Source organism: Quercus lobata, chromosome 1, assembly GCF_001633185.2.
Source record: "Quercus lobata isolate SW786 chromosome 1, ValleyOak3.0 Primary Assembly, whole genome shotgun sequence".
Taxonomy (NCBI): domain Eukaryota; kingdom Viridiplantae; phylum Streptophyta; class Magnoliopsida; order Fagales; family Fagaceae; genus Quercus; species Quercus lobata.
The window spans coordinates 36,514,810-36,538,703 of record NC_044904.1 but is presented as its reverse complement, the minus strand read 5'-3'; the positions used below and the strand labels follow the sequence as shown (position 1 = coordinate 36,538,703).

Genomic DNA, 23,894 nt, shown 5'->3' with positions numbered 1-23,894 from the left:
AAACCTCTTTTTATTTTTTTAAGTATAAGTTCTTTTTGCCAACTTTAAGCAAATTAGCCAATACAATTTCAACAAAAAGTTAATCCGAACACATTGAATTTTGTAACTTGGGAACAACTATGGGTTAGATTTTTGTTAAGGTTGCCTTAAGGGGTTGGGACCAATAGTATATGGAAAATGTTAAAGCTACAATGAATAGTTAAAAATACTAACACTTTTAGCATATAAACTTATAAACTAATGTGATAAAGATTGTGATCAGTGTTATTTTGACAACATAATAATAATAAAAAATCTATTTATTTTATTTGTGATGATAAATCATTTTTTTTTTTTTGGGAGAAAGATGATAACTCATTGTTTTCACTATATTTTTTTATTTTATACAATTGTATTCACTAAATCAAATCTTCTTAATAGAGGAAGGTTCATAGAAAGCTTTGACTAAGCCATAACTACCAACCTGGTAACACATATTTATTACTTGGCTTATTTAATTTCTACTAGCTTTAATGGGCAATAATTTGAACTTACACACACGGAACACCAAGCGTTAAAAACTAGGAACACAATTTATGATTGCCCATTTTGCAGGCAATGTTGGCTGGTTGCAACTTGCAACTCAACCCCGCTACTGGAAAGTGCTTATCTGAGGGTGAGAAGTGATTTAAGGTCGATCACTCCAATAATATTTAATTTTATAAATTAAATTAAAATCATGCAATTTTTAACAAATTCCTAGGGCTGTCTCTTATTTAAAGACAAAGGTTAGTGGGTTTCAACTATCCGATCTCATCACTAAATGAGAAATGCTTCTATTAGAATATTTTTATAGTCCTGGTTAACAGATGCTCTTAGGGATAATATTAATTGACAATTTTAGAAAAGTTTTGATATTACTTTTATAGAAAATATAAAAAATTATTAAAAAATAGTTACCTTTTTCTTTTCCCTTAAAAATGTCTAAAAATATTTCATAAACCAATGTTACTAGTCGCTAACCCATGCGATGCACGGGAAAACTATTGTGTATAAAGATGTAAACTATTCTTTTTCTCTTCCTCTTTGATTGTACATTAGGATTCCAGTCTTATAGTTCCTATCCTTGATATGAAATATTAATCTTGATATGAAACTTTAATTTATATAATGAAAAATAGAAATCAATCTTAAGTTTAAAATAAAATGAAGAATTAAATCTTTAACATTCTCGATTATCCATAAAATGTATAAAACACAAATTTAAAGAACTACTTAATCAATATTTCAAATAAATTGAAAAATTGAAAGAAAACTTTAAAGTGTTTTTTGCTACAACTAAACTTACAAAGAATCAAACTAAAACCCTCAATTATGGGAAACTCAACTAAGGCCTTAATGGCTTAATGCCACCTCATACTTGACATTACTACAAAATACACAAGCATTTATTTCAAGCCAAACATAATAAACCACCGCAGACCTATCAATTTTTCTTATGGTGCTTTTCAAACTTCTGCCTTTCAACACTTTTAATTATACAAATATAATATTTATTAATAAAGTAAAGAAAAAAAAACAAAGATTAGAAACCTTTTAATTTGATTTTGGGTAGAAATAAACTCAAAGACCCATCCGCACGATTTAATTCTCCTTTTCTTTTGGTTACAAATAAATTGGTGCTCTTCCCAATCATTAAAAAAAAATTATTTCTTGTCACAGAGGTGGAGAATTTATCAAACTTCTATATAAAGAGATTCATTTTAACCACAGAAAATTATTCATGATTCTAAAAATATTTCTACATTAAATTTTCTCACTTTAAATATAGATTTGCAACACATGCAATAATTCTAAAATTGAAAATCCATCGTCAAATTGAAGTTGAAACTGCCTATGAATCAAATAATTCGTACCTTGAATGTTTAATCATGAACCTGGCTTCCGCCCTCCTTGTACTTGAAATGTACTTGTATTTAACCATCAACATATATATATATATATATATATATATATATTATAATATACCTCTTGTGTCTCTTATAAAAGAATCTCATATTAATTAACAATAGTATATTAAGCTGATCAACTCTTTCTCAATCGATTGGGTCGAGAGGTAGATATATTTGGACCTTACATTCATCGCTGCATCTGCAACCGTTGAAGCATCCCGGCCATTTCAAGTAGTAGCTTTTAAGGAATTAGAAAAAAGTAACTTTTAAGTACATATTATACAATCAAAAACTATACCAATGAACAAAACAGAGGACCATTAACCCCTCAAGCCTCACCAAAACATAGCAAAGCAAATGAAGTAGGACAAATACATAATAAATTATTACAAAGACCTTTTTTGCCTGAAAACTCATACTTCATTTAAAAAAAAAAAACAACAATAACAAAGAAGTAGGACAGATGCAATGAAGAGAGCAACAATCACACAACTAAAACAGGCCAACATTGTTGGTTAACAAAGCCTTTGTTAACATAGTCCGTAAAAGTTGGTAGCCTTTAATAGAACAATTTTCCTCCACCAACATGCAAACATGATATTGCAAATTCCATTGAAAGCAAATTCATCCACGCTAGCCCTTGGGATTCAAAAAATAGTAAATACATGTAAATAATTTAGTTTTATATATATATAATCAAATACGTATTATTTCAGGCCAAATGCTTAGAGGATTTGGTGCATAGGATACCTATTGGAAAGAACAAAGCAGAGGTTGCCTTAATTCAAAACTTGAATCAAGAATTGTTTTTTGAAAGAATCAGAATTCAGATGAAATATCTCAAATTCAAACCCAAATTAGCCTTCAAATATGGCCCCTATTGAACCAAAACCAATTATCACAAACCAAAATTTCATCAAAAAATTTCTTGAGATGCAAAAGTTTCCCTTTGTTAGCATGATCCAATGAAATCTTTCTATTCTCATGATCTTTTCTATTCATATATTCTAATGCAAATCATATGACTTGGGTTAAAAGAGTCCTATCATGTTACTACTACCTTTTTTTTATTAAAAAAAAAAAAAAATCGATTCATGTTGATGGGCTGGCCTTTCCTTACAAAGGATATTGGTTTGAATGGCAGGAGAAAGCTTGGAATGAAGGTAGAGAAAGGAAAAAGACTGGAGGTAGGGGAACATGTATGTAGAGAGAGGCATGGAGGACATTGTGTGTTTGAAGAAGGAGATGGGACTGCGTGAAGAAGAAGAGAGGGAGTTTGATGAGTCTATGTTACTGTGTTTGCGTTGAAGGGGGAGAGTGTTTTTTTAATCGGGTTTTGGTTTTGGGCAAAAGGAAATTTTTGGGTTTTAGGCTTTTGTCTATTTTTTTTAGCTGAAATTTTTGGGTGTTTTTTTCCTTTTTAATAATGCTGGGTTTTAGAAATTTTTTTTTTTTTTAATATTGTGCTGACGTGGAAAATTGTGGGAGTTTTAGAGGTTTTGATTATATATATATATATATATATATATAGATTAGGGCATCTATTAACTTTTCCAATTTTTATATGAGGAATATAATTATTCAATTATACCAAACAAGTATATTTAACGTTTTGTTTGTTTTGAAGTAAAATATTTTTAGATGTTTAGTAAGACAAATAAAATTTTTCAAGCAAATTATCAAAACTAATGGCTTAACGCTGAAGTTGTTGTTGTTAGAGGTCCTGTGACCAGACCATTAGAACAGGTAGTTAAGGTGGTGGTTTTAGCGACTGGACTATTAACGATCATTGTTGGAGTGATATTTCCAGTGATTGGACTGCTAACACCAGTTGACAAAATGGCGTCTTTGGTTACCGAACTTTTGGCATCGGTTGCGGTGCAACATCTCTGGCTAGCTGTTGCCACTGGTTGTCAGTGCGTCGTCTTCGACCATCGAACTGCCGGCATCGGTCACTAGATCAGTGTCTTTGGCTATCAAATTGCCGTTACTAGTCGCTAGAGCAGAGTCTTTGGCCACTGGGTTGCCAACATCGATCGTCAGATCGATGTCTTTGGCCATTGTCATCGGGCGTCGGAGTGGAGTCTTCGGCCACCAAACCATTGACTTCGGTCGCTGAATTGGTGTTTCCGGCTACTAGATTGGTGACATAGCAACCAGATGAGAGAGAGAAAACCATTGTGTGTTTTTGAAAAATGTTTTACTAAATTTTCAAAGGTAAAATATTTTATAACTTTTTATAAAAGGATTCTACAATCAATTGAAAATATTTTACAACTTGACTATATTTTATTTACAAACAAAACCTAAAAATGGGAAAACATTTGATTTCAAAACAAATGGAGCGTAAATCTATATTATAACCAATCAAATGAGCATAATTTCAATTTCATACAATCAATTAGTAACTTTGCTAACTTCGTCTATGTTTATGTTTAGTGTCATATATTTATTCATAGTCGGTCCGAAGCCTAGGAAAAGGAGATGGGTTGTGGTAGATTGATGGCCAATGGAAAAATTTATTTGCTTTATTATAAATGGACTTAATACGATCGACTAGGCCTGGCTCAATACATTATGAGGCTTAAGGTGAAATATTTTAGTGAGCTTTCTAAATACTAAATATTAATATATACATTTTTTCTTATTTGAAAACAATTCTTGAATTTTTAGTGTAAAGTTGCTAATTAAGTTTTTGTATTATAATTATATTTACATATTTTTTTCACAAATTGTTAGGAAAACTTTGTCAACAACTATTCAATAACACTCATTAATATATATATATATATATATATATATATTTTTTTTTGGTGAAATAGTTTGTACTTTATAGTTTCAATTGAGTTAAACTTCTATTTGCTAAATATTTTGAGGGCCTTAAAGGAGGTGGGAAAAAAATGCAAAACCCAACTATATTTTTTTCTTAAAAAAAACAATTATCATTTTACAATTTTGAGACTTTTTTAAAATACAATTTTGGGGACTTTTTGCTTATGTATAGTCTAATAAGGACTTTGAAACCCTTTAAAATTTGTTGGGACAAGTGGGCCAAGGACTTTAACCAGCCTTGTAGCGACCCCAAAAATTTGGTATTAAGACTCAGTATTGTTGAAATAGTAAGAGCACTACCATCAGGTGTGCTAAATGCCAAATATTTGGCATTTGGCATACCAAACACCAAAAATCAATCCTCATAAGGTATTCCATATCTCAAAAATTATATCACATAGCTACAGTTTAAGACGGTACGGATATCAATGCCAAAAATATTTTGGCTTATTTTATTGACTTTTCTCTCTCCTCCATCACATATCTCTCTCTCCATCTATACACATCTCTCTCTCTCCATCAATATCTTCCTCTTCACTGATCCTCCCAATCGGACATCTTAGCCTCTCTTCCTCTTCACCAATCTTGCACATTCACTCTCTTAGCTTCGTGCCGCCAGCCTCTCAGCCTCGCGCCGCCACCGACGTCCAATCTCGCCTCCAATCTCTCCACCGATCTCTCCTCTGAACTCGCCACCGATTCACCCAACCTCCTCTCCTCAAGATCTCGGTCATGGTGGTGTTGTTGTTGTTGTTGTTGTTGTTGTTTTTTTTTTTTTTTTTTTTTTTTTTTTGTGTGTCCAGCGGCTGAAATTGGTTGTGGTGGTTGTTGTTGTGGTGTTTTTTTTTGGTTGTAGCAGTGGCTAATATTGGTGGTCGGTGGTTGATCTTGTGGGGTTTGTTGTGGTGTTTTTATTTTTTGTTTTTTGGTTGTAACAGTGCCTGATATTGGTGGTCATTGGTTGATCTCATGGGGGTGGTTGTTGGTTGTGGGCTATGGTGGGGTGATTTGTGGCAATGGGGTTTTAACATGTAAGAGTTATTTTAGATTATTTTAATATGTTGTATAGATTATTTTAATGTGTTGAAGGGAAGAATAGAATATCTAATAAATGACGTATTATAAAATGGTGTGTTAAAATAAAAAATAAGTAGGTTTTTATGTGTGAAAATGGCATTTAGTATGCAATACCTAACGAGAATGCTTTTTAAGTGGATAGCTTTAAAAAAAAAAAAAAACACTTTACCGTGAATATGTGATCATGCGCATGCGCATGCTTGGTTATGTGCATTGTCCACTGTCCACTAATAAGCAATAACAGTAAAGTGCCAATGGAATTTTAATGCAGAATGTGTTTGGTAAAGCTAATAAACTATAATAAGAACTTTGAGGCCGAGAAGCTTGTTGGGGAAATGAACTTTGAGTGAATTTTAAGCTTGCATTGATGCATGCATTCACAGCAAAACATCATTAAAATTTAGTTTTTAATAAATCAAAACGTTACTTTATTTATTTTTAACATCTCATTTTATAATACGTCAAATATCAAATATTTTATTTTAACATTTAATGTGGGGATCATTCGATTAATAGGCCCCTAGGATTCAGAATGGGTTCAGGATTGTTGGGCCAATGGCCCATCGGAGGCCATATACCCGTCTGAGGACACCATCGTCCTCGGCAGAACGCGTCCGAGGACGATCGCATCCGAGGACGATCAGGACGTGGTCTCGTTGCGATCAAATCTCAGAATTCAGTCATCTCAAAGGATAGAGTATCCGACTAAAGATGAAAGAGATAAGGCAAACAAATATCTGAGGCTACAGCTACCTCCGCATTAATGACCTCTCAACCAACTCTCTGGCCGCATTAATGTGGAAGTGATACCTGAACAGTGGGGAAGCAGCCTTACAGCTGCCTAGAGGAAGTTCCAGGAGGTGCCAGATGGGACAGAAAGAAATCCTCCGAACCCAACCTACACGTGTGCGGCGAGGATGGAGCGCCAAGGGAGATATATAAACTAAAAGAAGAACATGAAAAAATGGGCGGATCGGGAAAAAGAGAAAGGAGAAGAAAAAGAAACGGGGAGAACGAGAGAGAAGAAAGTAAGAAGGGAAAGGGAGAGAGTTTTACTAGTCACTAAAGAAAGACGTTCGTTATACCAACTCTAAAACCTTAAACGGGCTTGAGGGTAAATCTTGGAGGTAGATACCACAGTTAACCTAGTTCTTTACGCCCACGCTCTACAAATCATATTGTCTGGGCCTTTTACGTACGAACCCAATACTGTTTAGGTTCGTCACTAAAATCGTGTCCTTACAATTGGCGCCGTCTGTGGGGAGAGCTTGTGTTAGCTTGTACAACCTCTGATATAACATTTCCGATGGAAGGAGTGGAACTACCTCCTCCCGCATCGGGGCTGCAACAGGATGATGTTAACTTGCACTAGGCGGAATCAAGGGGCTCTCAGCATGGTGGTCCTCGAAGGAGTCCCGAACGGAGGTTAATCCGGGAGGGGAGCATACATACCACTCATACCACGAGGAGCCATACACGCGGGAAGTGTCACGTTTCCCACGCGAAGCATGGTGGGGATCTGCAACGTGAGATTGCGGATTTGAAGAGAGAGTTGCGCCATGCAAGACGGGAACGTTCCTCACCTCGCTCTGAACTATCATCCGGGGAGTCGGATGGAACTAGCTACAGGCGGAGGTCGAGAACTCCACAGAGCGAGACTTTCTCCTATGAGGAGGAGCGTTGCCATAGGCGTAGGCGTAAAAGTCCAACTAGCAGGGGCTTGGGAAACGATGCCATGAACAAAGCCTTGAGTCAAATTTCCAGGTCACCCTTCACGAGAGGCATAGATGATGCTACCCATCCTCGGCGGTTCAATCAACCTACGTTCTCTCTGTATGATGGCCATTCGGATCCGGTGGAACATGTAAGCTATTACAGCCAGAAGATGGCTATTCATTCCAGGGATGATGCGCTGATGTGCAAGATTTTTCCGTCGAGTTTGGGTCCAACAGCGATGAGGTGGTTCAATGGCTTAAGGGCCAACTCTGTTGGATCTTTCAAAGCACTGACCCAGGCTTTTGGTGCTCGTTTTATTACATGCAGCAGGACCCCTTTGCCGCTGGGGTCATTGCTGACCTTGTCTATGCGAGAGGGCGAGACTCTCAAGAGCTATTCGGATAGGTACTGGGAGATGTTTAACGAAATAGGAGGGAAGAATGACGCTGTGGCCATAACTACTTTCAAAGCTGGCCTCCCGGCTGATCACGACTTAAGGAAATCCTTGACGGGTAAACCTGTTACCAGTGTGCGCCAACTGATGGACAGAATAGAGAAGTACAAAAGGATAGAGGAGGATCAGCTTCAGGGGAAAGGAAAGGCCAAGATGATCCCTCAGGAGAGGAGGGATTTCAAGTCGGATCGTTATAATAACAACCGACCAAGGAGGGACTTTGTTGGCCAGTCGGCCTCGGCAGACGCCCAGGTCGTTAATGCGGTATTTCGGGAGCCTGTTCAGCAGGTTTTGGAGAAGATAAAGGACGAGCCATTTTTCAAATGGCCTAACAGGATGGCAGGAGAGCCTACAAAACGCAACCCGAGTTTGTATTGCCATTACCATCAGGACCATGGACACACGACAGACAACTGCAGGAATTTATGGGACCATTTGGAGCAGTTGGTCCGGGAAGGAAAATTAAGGCAGCTCTTGCATCACTCCAGCGGAAGGCCGAGCCAAGCAGGTTCCGAGGTGTGTGGGGATGCTTCATCAAGGCTCCCTCGGGGTACAATCAACGTCATCTTTGCGGCCCCAGGGAGGACTGGATCTTGCCCCACCAGAGTGTTGTCGGTGTCCCGATCCCCGGCCGAGGATCGTTCTCAAGCATGGAAGAGAGCCAAGAAGCGTGTGCCCTTGGTTTTGGGTTTTTCAGACGAAGATTTGGAGGGAACCATACAACCCCATGAGGATGCCTTGGTGGTAACACTGAGGATTAGTGGTACGATGTCCGAAGGGTGATGGTTGATCAGGGAAGCGCAGCCGATGTGATGTATCCGGATTTGTACAAGGGGCTAGGTTTGAAGCAGCAGGACTTGACAACCTATAACTCCCCTCTGGTCAGTTTTGAGGGAAGGTTAGTCATTCCCATGGGGCTAATCAGGCTGCCCGTGCAGTCAGGCACGGAGGTGGTGGAGGTGGATTTTATTGTCATAGATGTTTTTTCTCCGTATACGGCTATTCTAGGCAGACCCTGGCTTCACACACTTAAAGCGGTTTCATCCACCCTGCATCAGAAGGTGAAGTACCCGTCCGGAGACCAAGTGCTGGAGATAGTAGGGAACCAAGCGGCCGCTCGGCAATGCCAAGTAGCGGCTATACGGCATCGGCCTGAGGCAGAAACCTCGGCTACAGCCGATAATGAATCATAGCAATTAAAGATCCCAGCATCAGGTTTAGACGTACCAACCAATGGGGTAGAGTGTGAAGATCTGGAAAAGGTGATTGTCGCTGATGATCCAGAAAAATTCTTCCGGGTGGGGGCAAAGCTGCCTCTGCCAGAGAAAGCGAGTTTGCTGGAGTTCCTCCGGGCCAATGTGGACGTCTTTGCATGGGACCCGTACGAAGCCCCAGGAGTAGACCCAAGTTTCATTTGCCATCGGCTCAACGTGAACCCTGCCATTCCCCCTAGGAGACAAATCCCTCGACGACCATCAAAAGAGCATGCCGAGGCAGTTAGAAGTGAAGTCGCCAAGCTGAAACAGGCTGGGGCTATTAAAGAAGTCTTTTATCCCCAATGGCTGGCCAATACGGTGGTAGTAAAGAAGAAAACAAGGAAGTGGCGAGTGTGCGTTGACTTCACCGATCTTAATAAGGCCTGTCCCAAAGACCCATTTCCTATGCCCAAGATTGACCAGTTGGTGGATGCAACCGTGGGCCACCCTAGGATGAGTTTCTTGGATGCCTTTCAAGGATATCACCAAATACCGCTGGCCGTTGATGATCAGGAAAAAACCGCTTTCATGACCCCGATTGGGAACTACCATTACAAGGTGATGCCCTTCGGTCTCAAAAACGCTGGGTCTACCTACCAACGCATGATGACGAAAATGTTTGAGCCACAGCTGGGCAGAAGTATTGAAATTTATATTGATGACATGGTGGTGAAAAGTAAGGTAGTGACTGAACATGTGGAGGACCTCACTAGCGTCTTCGGGATATTAAGAGAGCATAAGTTGCGCCTGAATGCTTCGAAGTGTTCCTTTGGTGTAGGTTCCGGGAAATTCTTGGGGTACATGGTGACCCATAGGGGAATTGAGGTGAATCCAGATCAGATTAGGGCCATTAACGATTTGCAAGCGCCTCGAAATCCAAAGGAAGTCCAGAGGTTAACGGGGATGACTGCTGCGTTGAACCGGTTCATCTCCAGGTCGGCTGAAAGGTGTCGTCCTTTTTTCCGCCTGTTACATAAGTGGCAGGGATTCGAATGGACCGAGGAGTGTGCTGAGGCGTTCCAGCAGTTAAAAGACTATTTATCCAAACCGCCGATTATGTCTAGCCCTGAAGTGGATGAGGTGTTGTATGCCTATCTGGCGGTAGCTCCTCACGCAGTCAGTTTCGTCTTGATGCGGGAAGACAGTGGCGTCCAGAGGCCAGTTTACTATGTAAGTAAATCCCTCCATGAAGCCGAGGTGAGATATCTGTCGTTAGAGAAGGCCATACTGGCAGTCGTCCATGCAACACGCAAACTTCCGCACTATTTTCAAGCTCATACGGTAGTTGTCTTGACCCAATTGCCTCTCAAATCCATACTTAGAAGTGCTGACTATACCGGCAGAATCGCCAAATGGGGAACAATTCTTGGTGCTTTTGACATCAAATATATGCCCCGTACCTCTGTGAAGGGTCAAGTTCTCGCCGATCTGGTAGCTGAATTTGCTGAGTGCCCTGAGGAAGTTAGTAGGAATCAAGATCACACGGATGAAAGATCGGTTGGCGTAATATCCGCGCCAGGAGGGCCGGTATGGAAGGTATACGTGGATGGGGCCGCAAACCAACGGGGAGCTGGACTGGGATTGGTTCTGATATCCCCCGAAGAAGTCATCATCGAGAAGTCGCTCAGACTAGGGTTCTCAGCTACTAACAATGAATCAGAGTACGAAGCTCTGATAATGGGAATGAGCATGGTCCATAAAATGGGTGGAAAGGCGGTGAAACTGTTCTCGGACTCGAAGCTGGTCGTTGGCCAGGTGACCGGAGAGTTAGAGGCCAGAGACCCAAGGATGCAAGGGTATTTAAGCCGGGTTAGGCATATGCGAACAGAATTCGAATCTTTTGACGTATTACATATTCCACGAGGTGAAAATACCCATGCAGACTCCTTAGCGACCCTTGCCACCTCCTCAGTACGAAATTTCCCTCGGGTAATTATCGTGGAAGACTTGTGTACTCCCACTTCACCAGAAAAGGAGGTTTGCCAAGTTCGCCAAGCTAGTTTGACGCCATGCTGGATTGACCCTATATTAAAATTTCTCGACAGTGACGTATTGCCCGAAGATAAGGTGGAAGCTGAGAAAATACGAAGGAGAGCACCTCGGTACTGGTTATCCGAGGATAAAAAGCTATATAGACGGTCCTTCTCTGGGCCATACTTGCTCTGCGTGCCTCCTGAGACAGCGGAATTAATCCTGGAAGAGTTGCATGAGGGTATTTGTGGAAGCCACACAGGAGGGAGATCCCTGTCATGCCGAGCACTAACGCAAGGTTATTGGTGGCCGAATATGCAGAAAGAAGCACAGGAGTACGTTAGGAAGTGCGATCAATGTCAAAGATATGCTCCGAATATCCACCAACCCGGAGGAGTCCTTAACCCTCTCTCAAGCCCTTGGCCTTTTGCACAATGGGGGCTGGACATTGTCGGCCCTTTTCCTAAAGCTATAGGAAACAAGAAATACCTGCTGGTCGGCACAGACTACTTTACTAAATGGGTTGAAGCTGAGCCCTTGGCGAACATCCGGGACGTAGATGTGAAGAGGTTTGTCTGGAAGAACATTGTGACGCGATTTGGAATCCCACGAGCTCTTGTTTCGGACAACGGACTCCAGTTCGATAGCAATGCCTTTAGGAAATACTGTTCAGAACTGGGAATAAGAAACAGATATTCCACTCCAGCTTATCCGCAAGGCAATGGGCAAGCTGAAGCTGTTAACAAAGTCATTGTCTATGGGCTTAAAAAGAGACTAGACGACGCGAAAGGAAGATGGGTGGAGGAACTACCACATGTGCTTTGGACGTATCGGACAACACCCCGGCGTTCGACGGGAGAAACTCCTTTCTCTATGACCTGTGGGGCCGAGGCCGTTATTCCGCTGGAAACTGGATTCCCGACGTTAAAGACCAGTGCATTCTCTTCGAGTAATAACGATGCGATGTTGGAAAAAAGTTTGGACCTGATTGAAGAACGAAGGGAGAGCGCGATGGTTCGGCTAGCTTACTACCAGCACAAACTCAAGCAATGCTACGATAGCAATGTGAGGACGAGGCCGTTAGCCATAGGCGATCTGGTGCTGAGAAAGGTCCTGGGGGCCACTAAGAATCCAAGTTGGGGAAAACTGGGACCCAATTGGGAGGGACCGTATCGAATTACTTCTGTAGCTGGATTAAGGGCTTACTATCTAGAGGACTTAGATGAAAAACCTGTACTCCATCCTTGGAATGTAAACAATCTCAAAAGGTATTATTATTAGTAAAGAAGCTTTAATTCAAATATTCTCTTTTAACTTACGTCAAATATGCATCCTATGAATCTCGCATCCTGTCATATCATACTGAATTGTTAAACAGAAACTGGGTTATGCCAGGTCCTCGGATCGCAAACTTAGTGGAAATTAACATCCTATCATACTGAATTGTTAAACAGAAACTGGGTTATGCCGGGTTCTCGGATCGCAAACTTAGTGGAAATTAACATCCTATCATACTGAAGTGTTAAACAGAAACTGGGTTATGCCGGGTCCTCGGATCGCAAACTTAGTAGAAATTAACATCCTATCATAATGAATTGTTAAACAGAAACTGGGTTATGCCGGGTCCTCGGATCTCAAACTCAGTGGAAATTAACATCCTATCATTCATACTGAATTGTTAAACAGAAACTAAGTTATGCCAGGTCCTCGGATCGCAAACTTAGTGAAAATTAACATCCTATCATTCATACTGAGTTGTTAAACAGAAACTAAGTTATGCCAGGTCCTCGGATCGCAAACTTAGTAGAAATTAACATCCTATCATACTGAGTTGTTAAACAGAAACTAAGTTATGCCAGGTCCTCGGATCGCAAACTTAGTGAAAATTAACATCCTATCATTCATACGGAGGTGTTAAACAGAAACTAAGTTATGCCAGGTCCTCGGATCGCAAACTTAGTGAAAATTAACATCCTATCATTCATACTGAATTGTTAAACAGAAACTGGGTTATGCCAGGTCCTCGGATCGCAAACTTAGTGAAAATTAACATCCTATCATACTGAATTGTTAAACAGAAACTGGGTTATGCCGGGTCCTCGGATCGCAAACTTAGTGGAAATTAACATCCTATCATACTGAAGTGTTAAACAGAAACTGGGTTATGCCTTAGTGGTCATCGGATCGCAAACTTAGTGGAAATTAACATCCTATCATACTGAATTGTTAAACAGAAACTGGGTTATGCCGGGTCCTCGGATCGCAAACTTAGTGGAAATTAACATCCTATCATACTGAATTGTTAAACAGAAACTGGGTTATGCCGGGTCCTCGGATCGCAAACTTAGTGGAAATTAACATCCTATCATAATGAATTGTTAAACAGAAACTGGGTTATGCCGGGTCCTCGGATCGCAAACTCAGTGGAAATTAACATCCTATCATTCATACTGAATTGTTAAACAGAAACTAAGTTATGCCAGGTCCTCGGATCGCAAACTTAGTGAAAATTAACATCCTATCATTCACACTGAGTTGTTAAACAGAAACTAAGTTATGCCAGGTCCTCGGATCGCAAACTTAGTAGAAATTAACATCCTATCATACTGAGTTGTTAAACAGAAACTAAGTTATGCCAGGTCCTCGGATCGCAAACTTAGTGAAAATTAACATCCTATCATTCATACGGAGGTGTTAAACAGAAACTAAGTTATGCCAGGTCCTCGGATCGCAAACTTAGTGAAAATTAACATCCTATCATTCATACTGAGTTGTTAAACAGAAACTAAGTTATGCCAGGTCCTCGGATCGCAAACTTAGTGAAAATTAACATCCTATCATTCATACGGAGGTGTTAAACAGAAACTATGTTATATCAAATCTTTAGACCACTAATTCGGTAGAATCTTACCTGCTAAGTTGGGTATTGAATTATTAAACGACAAAAAGAGTGGTGATGAGTTTTCTAAATCATAAACTTGGTGAAAGTAATGCCCTATGAACATTCGTCAAGGAGTCAGAAAGAAAGAGCTTCGAATGCAAGATTGGCATACAATGAAAGAGGCGTCTCAAATGAACTCATCCAAAATTACGACGACAAAGTAAGTGAGTGTAAAGATAACTTAGAACCACCAGAATGATAAGAAAGTAAGCGAGAAAGTCCTCTATTAAATGTCTAAGTTAAAATTACAAAATAGTTTCTATCTTTTTACTTTTAATTGATAATGCCCCCAGTTGATTGAACTGTGGAGTCCAATTCTTGTTGAAAACCCTGGGAGACCGTATTTGGCTTCGAAGCAGTGGTGGATTTGTTTGGAGAAGCTCCTGGAGGGGAATTGCGAGGTAAAACTTCCTCGCTAGGGTTAATAGCCGGGGCTGGAGTATCAGCCTGGTGTGGTTGAGGAGCTGAGGAGCGTATCGCCTCGGGGTAATACACGTTCTCTGGCTTACGTAGTTCAGATGAGGCTTCAACCCCAGCACGGTTAAGAGCCTCGCTCCAGGTTCTCGCACAAAAGATGCGGCAAACCTCCGGAACTTCGGCTCTTAACGCCTTCTCAGTTTCAGCTATCCCAATCTCGTAGCCCCTCTGCTCGGCTTCGTCCATTGCCTTCTCAGACTCGATTTTTTCATTCTCGGCTTGTTCTTTAAGCTTTTCGGCTTTCTCCCTTAATTTCTGAGTCTCCTCTAGATGCTTTTTAAGAACAAGAACTTGCTCCTGAGTCTTCTTTAGCTCGGCTTTCGCCTCGCGCAGAAGCTTGGCTTGTTCCTCGGCCTGCTTCTGGTAGCCTTCTGAGGTCGATTCGGCACTCTTGCGAGCTTCTTCCTCGGCCTGTAGCTTTTTCCTTGCGACGGCTAGATCCTGTTCAGATTTGGACAAGGTTTGTACAGCCGTTACCCTTCTTTTCCTTTCACCATCTAGCTGGTTGGAACAAGCATTGAGCATCTCATCTAGCTTGAAGGTATTTTGGATGATCTGTAAAAAAATAAAAGGGGAGGGGGGGTGAGTTAGTGTTATAGTTGATGAAAAGTGCGCATTAGTAAGTAACAGTCACAGAATAAAACAGTAGAAAAGACAGCTTCTCACCATGCCCAAATATCGTTTATTGTCAAGGATGAGTTGATTCTTCCTCACATTCTTTAGCTCAGCCATATCCTTTGGGAGCAATAGGGCCTCCTCTATGGCCGAGGCCACATGACACCCAATGCCGCCGTTATAGTCCCTTACAGAGGCATCGTCTCGCAGGGGCTCCCCACCGAGCATAGGAACTGGCAACCACGCTTGCGAATCGGGATGTGGGGAATCGGATTTCTCTTGGCCCCGCGTAGAGGGGTGCCTGGTTTTCTTGCTGCTTTGCAGCTCGCTGGACATCCTCCTCTTGAGTGGGACGGGATTTGCTCGCAGCTGCTACCCCCTTACCCTTCTGTTCTCTACGCTTCTCTTGCTCGGCAGTACTGGGCGGTGCTGATTGCGGAGAGGATCGAGGAGGGTGGCGAGGGACTGGAGGAGGAGACCTGGCTGGAAGAGGTAAAACCTGGGATGATACTGTTTGGGCAGGTGCAGACTTTCCCTGTTGACCTCCTATCAGCTCCATCAAACTTTTCTGGGGTTTCCTTTGTACCCCCATCTCGTCAGAGCTTTCCTCGGGGCTTAAGGGCTGATCGAAAATCTCAAAATCGTCCGTGGATGCAGATACTGATACAACGGTTTCCTTGCTTTTTCCCCTTTTCCTTCTCCTATTGGTCTCCTTTTTCTTGAGGGAAGGTGAGGGTGAAGAAGGCCCCGCTGAGACGCTGGCCACAAAAAGGGGCTCTGTGAGAGTTGTGTGTTCGGGAAGTGGAACACCCTCTGGAACGATGAACCCTTCGTAGGCAACACTGATACGGCGAAGCCGAGGATCGCGTGCCCTAATCACGCACTTCGGCGCCTGAAAGCCAAAAGAAAGGGGGGTATATCCAAGAATTAAATGCGCTGCTCGTAGCTGACCATCAGCCTCGTTCACGTATATTTCAGCTCTTAATAATCTGTCCAGGCTCGCTTTATTGACCAATCTGAGATTGGGCTTCGTGTAGCGTCTGTCTGCAAAACCGTTGATTTTTAAAGTTAAAAGTTGTAAGACGCGAAAGTAATAAAGGTAATTAAAATGTGATCATGAGCTAAGTAGCATAGGTCTATAACTCCGCACCCACCTGGTGTTCCCTCCACTGTCGGGCAAGATAGACCATCATGCCATTCCCCAGATAAAATGAGGAAATCTTCTTTTAGGTGCTTATTTGAAGTAGGGAGGCACTGAATTAACCTTACTTCAGGAAATCTCGACTTGAGATAGTAGTCCTGGTCAGCTAGGCGGTGGAGGCTGTACACCCAATTCACGTCGTGATGGGATAAATTTAAACCCATTCTCTGATTCAGAGCGTCTATACTTCCCAGAACCCTAAACATATTGGGAGCACATTGGGTGGGGGATAGCCTAAAGAAATTAAGGTAACCCCTAGTGATACTACCCATGGGGATGGTCATCCCTCCTTCAATAAAGGCGATCATGGGGATAACCACTTCCCCAGTTTGCCTGGCGTCAACCCACTCCCCTTGGGCTGCATACCTCATCCCTACCGTTGGTGGGATATTGTACTTCAAGCGGAAGTTTCTAATACCCTCCTCGGAGTCGACGAGACACCGAAAGGGATTCCTCTGTTTCCCCATTTTTCTAAAGAGGCTTAGTAGAAAAGAAACTTTTTGGTGATTGAATAACAATAGCAAAAGCTTCAAGAGGACTTACAGGTTCAAAGGAAGGACCTCGGACAACGTGTGATTATTTGTGGTCGCCAGGAAAACAGAGAAGACTGGAAGAAGGCAGATTCAGTTTATGAGCTCTGGAACTGCGTAATCATTAGGGATAAAGGTGCAGGTTCAATTTGGGAGCGCCTTTATAGTCATGTGAAGGTTGTGAGCGGTAAAACTCTCGCTCACAAAATAAGTGAAACCCCCTACCGTTTGATTTAGATCTCGCCGTCGAACGTGGGAGACAAGGGAGTTGTCAGAATTTAATGCTACCAAAACCGGGGTGCTGAAGCGTCAGGGGCATGCCCCGAAACGCGCACAGGTGCAGGCTTATGACGTCAAAATCCACCTTTTCTCCTGAAGAGTCGAAAAGTAGGATTTTGAGGGGCTATTGTGGGGATCGTTCGATTAATGGGCCCCTAGGGTTCAGAATGGGGTCAGGACTGTTGGGCCAGTGGCCCATCAGAGACCGTATACCCGTCCGAGGATACCCTGGTCCTCGGCATAACTCGTCCAAGGACGATCGTTTCCGAGGACGATCAAGACGTGGGCTCATTACGATTAGAGCTCCGAATTCGGTCATCTCAAAGGGTAGAGTAGCCGACTAAAAATGAAAGAGATAAGGCAAACAAATATCTGAAACTACAGCTACCTCCGCATTAATGACCTCTCAACCAACTCTCTGGCCGCATTAATGTGGAGGTGATACCTGAACAGTGGGAAGGCAGCCTTACAGCTGCCCATAGGAAGTTCCAGGAGGTGCCAGATGGGACAGAAAGAAATCCTCCGAACCCAACCTACACGTGTGCGACAAGGATGAAGCGCAAAGGGAAGTATATAAACTAAAAGAAGAACCTGAAACGAGGATGGAAAAAAAGAGAAAGGAGAAGAAAAAGAAACGGGGAGAACGAGAGAGAAGAAAGTAAGAAGGGAAAGGGAGAGAGTTTTACTAGTCACTAAAGAAAGACGTTCGTTATACCAACTCTAAAACCTTAAACGGGCTTGAGGGTAAATCTTGGAGGTAGATACCACAGTTAACCTAGTTCTTTACGCCCACGCTCTACAAATCATATTGTCTGGGCCTTTTACGTACGAACCCAATACTGTTTAGGTTCGTCACTAAAATCGTGTCCTTACAACAGCAGAAAAAAGTTGTTTTTCCCTGCACTTTTCTTCTTCATCAACAAAAAAGTACATTATTATTAAAACTAACAGATCTGTATCTATATCTGTGATTCATTTCTCATTCTCTCTATCTTTCTTTTTCCCTTCTATGTTTTTTATTTTTTCTCTCTGTTTGATTAAGTAATTTGATAAATGCTCTATAGATTTTCAAATCCAAAAAGTCTTTTAGTTCTTGCTTCAATTTTAAGAAACTGACCACGTGTATAGTTAAGAAGTCATACACTTTAAAAGTTAAAACTTATATCAGTTACCATTTTTTTTCTTCTTAGTTTCACATTTACTGGTAGTCTGACTCTAAGAAACTGACCACGTGTATTATTAGATATTTAATTATATTTGTTTATGCATTCACTGATTGTTTTCTTACTGATATTTATACTAAATTATATTTAGAATACTATTTTAGATTATTATATTATGTATATAATATGGAAGTTGCACATGTAAAAAAAAAAAAAAATTAATTTTTTTAGTTTTTTATTTGCCCCCATGATAAATTTCTAGCCTCACCACTGTTGATCTCCCTAGAAAAAAACTCTTGAAGTCGCTACTGCATGTCCAATAGCTCTTCTCCTCTCACAGGTTCCAGGTACTAAGCCACCATGATGCAACATTTATAAGTGAGAAAAGGTATAGTATTAAAAGACATGTTGCAGCATTTTAATATTAAAAAATTAAAATGAATAAATGTTACAACATAAATGTAAAGATATGGGAGTGAATATGGAAGATGAGGAGTTAGTAAAAATATTTAATTCCACATTGAAAAGGAGAGAGACTATTTTATTCTTTTTAATTGTGGTGATTAATGAGTTAACATGAATTGTCTCAGATATTAGATTAGATACGTATGCAAGGGGGAAGTGAAGAGTGGAGATATCAAAAATGGAAATGAATCAGCTTAAATAGTGTTGAGTATTTCTATTATTATTGTAGTTTGCACCATCAAGACGTACACACCGACATGCAAAGAAACTCTCACCAGTCATGATCAAATGTGCATGCACTAGACACAACATAACAAAGAAGAGGCTTTGTAATTTTGTTCCTTTTAATGGCTCTTTGCTTTTCTCTCTGTCTCTCTTTTTTTTTTTTTTTTTTTTTTTTAATCTTTTGTATTTTGTGACTACTATTTCAGCAAAATTTAGTTTCTATATCAGAAAATCAAAATATACAAGGTCCTCAATTAAAAAAATAAAAAAACCAAAATTTTCACAGGGTGTAAAACCAATTTGAAGAGTGAAAACCAAAGAAGGAAAAAATAATTCTGAAGAGCGATTATTCTCTCTCTCTCTCTTTTCCTTAGTGGGCTGTCCTTTTACTATGCTTTATTTGCCTCTAACTCACTTTTCCATCACGCAGCCACGCGGTGAGCACACAGAGCGAACTATTCTTTTGCCTTTTACTAAAAAAAAAAAAACTCACTTTTCCATCATCCAGTCCTGAAAAATCGCCATAGTTTTGCACAGAGAGAGAGAGCTTTTGTTTTTAATGGTTTGAGAAGAGGGTATTTTTGTATTTAAATTGTGTGCCACCTAAACAAAAATTATGTGCAAGTCACGTGCTTTCAATTCCGGTCTAACATAACAATAAAACTAACTTTAGGATGCAAAGTGTAACAAATGTCAAAGTTTAAGGTACAAAATGTGCATTCAAATAATTTATGGTGCAAAGTGTAATCTGAGGTATAGTTTAAGGTAATAAAGTGTAATTTCCTCTTAATTATAAGGCTAAGTTACAAATTATACCTACTAATGAAATTTTGCCTATAATTCAATCTAGTCATGCAACTTCTAATTTATTTATTTCATTCCTTTAATTTCTATTCATTTCAATGTCATTCTTATGTTCACTTTCATTTGAGAGGTTGCCATTAAGTGTTTCAAAACAATGTAATTTTTAAATTTACAAAACAACATTATTTCAATATACCTAACAACACTATGTGACAAAATTGGGTAGAATGACTACATTAAATAAAAATAAATTAAGTTATAGTTTTGAAATGAATAAATCAAAAATTATAAGATTGAATTGAATTTTGAATAAAATTAAAGGATGCAATTCATAATTCAACCTAATTTTAATCGTTTATATTTAAACACGTGCCTCAAACTGTGTCATGTCACCAATATCTTAAAATGGATATCAAAGTAATGGTAATTAAAGTTTATTTAATTGTGATAATGTAACAAAATTTGAACAATTCATTTAGCTATGAATAATTAGGACTCTAAGAATCATACGGTGACATTACCTTAAATTCTTCCGAAGATCTCAATTAGGATGGAACAATATTGTCTATAAATACAATGGGCAACAATTCCTGTTGGCGGGTTGTATTTATGTCATTTAGAGATAGAAATATACAACTATATGAATCAATCTAAACTCAACTCCATTTTTTAGTTGTTTCATAAATGCATATTTAATAATAATAAAAAATAACTAAAAGTTCTCAATGCATATACTGTTGAAAAAATAGCATGGAGTGAATAAGAAATTGATATTTTCTATGTTCACTTGAAAATGTTATTAAAAGTGGTGAAAACAAATTAAACATGAATTAATTGATGTTTTCTACATTTTTTTTTTTTTAATAGAGGTAGTCACTATTGTAATGCGGACCAGTACACTGCCATGCTTATTGGATAAATCAAATTCAAAACCAAATAAATATTTTTGTCTCTTAGTTCTTATTCAGATAGAGCAGGTCATAATTTAAGTTGAATTTAAAATTGAAATCTACTATGGAAATGTTAATTTCATCCTTAGGAAAAATTCTAATGTCATAGTCTCATAAGAGTTAAGATACAAATAATTTTCGCTATTTTGGACTCTTCCAGAATATCCTATTGGTGATTCAAAACCAAATAAATATTTTTGACTCTTAGTTCTTATTCAGATAGAGCAGGTCATAATTTAAGTTGAATTTCAAATCGAAATCTACTATGGAAATGTTAATTTCATCCTTAGGAAAAATTCTAATGTCATAGTCTCTTAAGAGTTAAGATACAGATAATTTTCACTATTTTGTACTCTTCCAGAATATCCTATTGGTGAAGTGTCCTTTAGGCTGGTATCATAAGAATCAACTAGCCTTTGAGCACGCGCTCACGTATGTGCTCAAAGGCTCTTCTATTTTTTGGGTAAGGCTTAATTTAGAACATCTATTATAATTTCGGATCACTACATTTTCCAATAACAAAAAAAACCTAAGGATGTGATGAGTGTTATGTGTGGTGAAATAATATTTCATCACACCCCTAGTTTTTTTTGTAATTGGAAAATGTAGTGATCTGAAATTATAATGAATGTTCTAAATTAACCCTTATCCAAAAAATAGAAGAGTCTTTGAGCAAGCGCGTGCTCAGAGGCCAGTAATATTTTATTATTTTAATTTTTGAGTTAGTTAGTCTGTGCACAGCAGTTATTACTGAAACAGAGTGTTTGTTCAGTAACGTATAATTTTTCATAGTCCCTCATTCATAAAAACTACTTTTTCTAGAAAAAACTCTCTAAGTGAGAATATTTTGTGCATTTCATTTTGCTTGTGTCAAAGAGAGAGAAAGAGACATTGAGTAGTTCGCAAGAGCACGACCTTGTGTGCTTTGTTTTCATGCTGTAGATCATTTTATCCTAAGAGCCAGACATCCGTGAGTCTCAAAGCACTACAGTGATTGTATAAGGGGCGAAATCTACTTTAAGGAGATTGTGTCAAACACAAGACTTGATTTGAATCATTCACGCATTTGGTCTGTGAATTTTTAATTATTTGCAGATTTCTTCTTATATATACAGTATCTATTTATTATTTTGTCTATCACATTTATTTGTGTTATTGCTTATAATTAGATCTGTGTATTGTTCTCTTTTGCTTAATCACAAAAGTAAATTGTTGAAATATAACCAACAATCTTAAAGCAAAATTTATTTTCTTAATTTATTTTTGTGACTATGTGAAAAGTTTTGTAAATAATGTGTCGAATTACACTGCCATCGTTAACTTGTTTTTTGGTGTACGGTCTGTGTCAACCGATGTAAGTGCTAATGTTGATGATGGTTATGGCTATTGCGTCGGTAAGATTCCTATTACTGTTGTAGAGTTGTAATTGGATTTCAGTGTATAACTGTTGTAGTGTTGTGATTGGGTTTCGGTGTAACAACGTATTCAGTGTAAAGTTTTTATTGTGTGAAATTCTCTGATTGCCAGATACGTGTACCGTAGTAACAATATTGCAGAAGTACAATTACATACTGTGCAAACACTTTCTGCAAAGGTGGCTTATATATATGTTTATATATAATTGTTATATTTGGAGTTTAGCCGATTGAATTTAATTATTATAATTGCTTTTGGTTGATTGTAATATTACACAAACTTTATTCGTTCTACTGTTTAAGATTTATTTACTATGTTTGCAATGGCCTATAGGAGGAAACATTAAATTCTGGGCAGATTGTAACCAAGTTAATGTTTGACCATTGATTTCTGTGCAAGATTGTAATAGCACTGGTTCATAGCATGTAATCTATGAGTAATACATATATATAGTCAAATGGACACAATAGTTGAAATCATTTGCTAATATATTAGTTGTGTATTTGGGTATACCATATACAATGCATATGTTATGAAAGTTTGCATTGTAATGTGAACTTTAATGTTGGCAGTAGTACACTCATATCTGATAATATGGTATTTATTTAACATCAAGGGTAGATGTAAATGGAAATTAAACATTTCTTTAAGCTAATTACATGGCCTTTTATGTGCAATGATGTATGGGCTAGATGAATAAAGGAAATTTGAAATTTTGATGGAGGCAAAATTTTTTTAATCCATTTAAATGCATTCAATTTTGGGCGTGGTTGCCATTTTTTAGTTTTTGGTTAGCCTTTACTAATTCATCAAGTGATCTTCTATTTGATAATTAAAATAGCATTATGAGAGCTATTATTAATAATTTTAAATGTGTGGATATAAGTCCAGGAATGAGACCAATTGCACACTAGTGGGGCTGTAATTATGGGGTTTCACTCTAAGTTAGAGAGTGTACAGTTCACCCCTTGACCAAAGATGTTATTTATTTATAAAGTTTAAGGTACAATTGTTTGTATTGATATGAAGGACACATGATTGTTGTATTTGAACACATATAGCCTTATTTAATTACATACATGTATATATATATATATATATATATATTGAGCATGTGTGAACTTGATTAGATATTAATGTGTTTAATCCCAATATATATTTTATAATATTTCTTTGGATGAAATATATGTTACATGCCTTAGTTGACATACTAGAGTTGTCTAAAATGTGGTATGCACAAGAGTAAGATATGAGTGCTTATAAGTAAGCAAGGATGAGGTATTAGGGTTTCATTCATTATAAGAATGAAGTTGAGAAATAACTCAATGAAAATGCAATAAGTTTTTGATTACCATAGAACTTGTGAGGGGAAGCTATTATTTCCACCAATTATTGGTTCATTGAGATGCCTTAAAAGAAACCACTAAGACACCTTGTGAATTATGGAAGGAGTGATTGCCTTTCCATAAATTCTTTAAATGTGGGGATGTTTGATGAAGGTGGTGATTCCTATTCTTAAAAGAAAAAAAAAAAAAAACCATTGATTATGTTTTCATTGGTTATGGTCATAACAGTAGTGCATAATGCTTTT

At 38.8% G+C, this 23,894-nt stretch overlaps 1 protein-coding gene across 1 annotated transcript; it reads right to left on the bottom strand.

The window, feature by feature from the left end:
* Window positions 1-14,451: 14,451 nt before the first annotated feature.
* On the bottom strand, window positions 14,452-15,862 carry LOC115953243 (eukaryotic translation initiation factor 4 gamma-like). Its single transcript, XM_031070824.1, has 3 exons — window positions 15,572-15,862; window positions 14,845-15,096; window positions 14,452-14,682 (listed from the first exon to the last, which is right to left on the bottom strand). The coding sequence occupies exons 1-3, from the start codon at window positions 15,860-15,862 to the stop codon at window positions 14,452-14,454; spliced, it is 774 nt and encodes a 257-aa protein (XP_030926684.1).
* Window positions 15,863-23,894: the final 8,032 nt, after the last annotated feature.

Excerpts from the sequence above, each read along its gene's own strand:
- LOC115953243 (XM_031070824.1), bottom strand. The coding sequence starts at position 15,862 with ATGGGGGTACAAAGGAAACCCCAGAAAAGTTTGATGGAGCTGATAGGA. Across the intron at positions 15,097-15,571 it reads CAAAGCAGCAAGAAAACCAG|GATCTAGCCGTCGCAAGGAA; the intron begins GCACCCCTCTAC and ends AAATCTGAACAG. Across the intron at positions 14,683-14,844 it reads AAAAAATCGAGTCTGAGAAG|CCAGAGAACGTGTATTACCC; the intron begins GCAATGGACGAA and ends GAACTACGTAAG.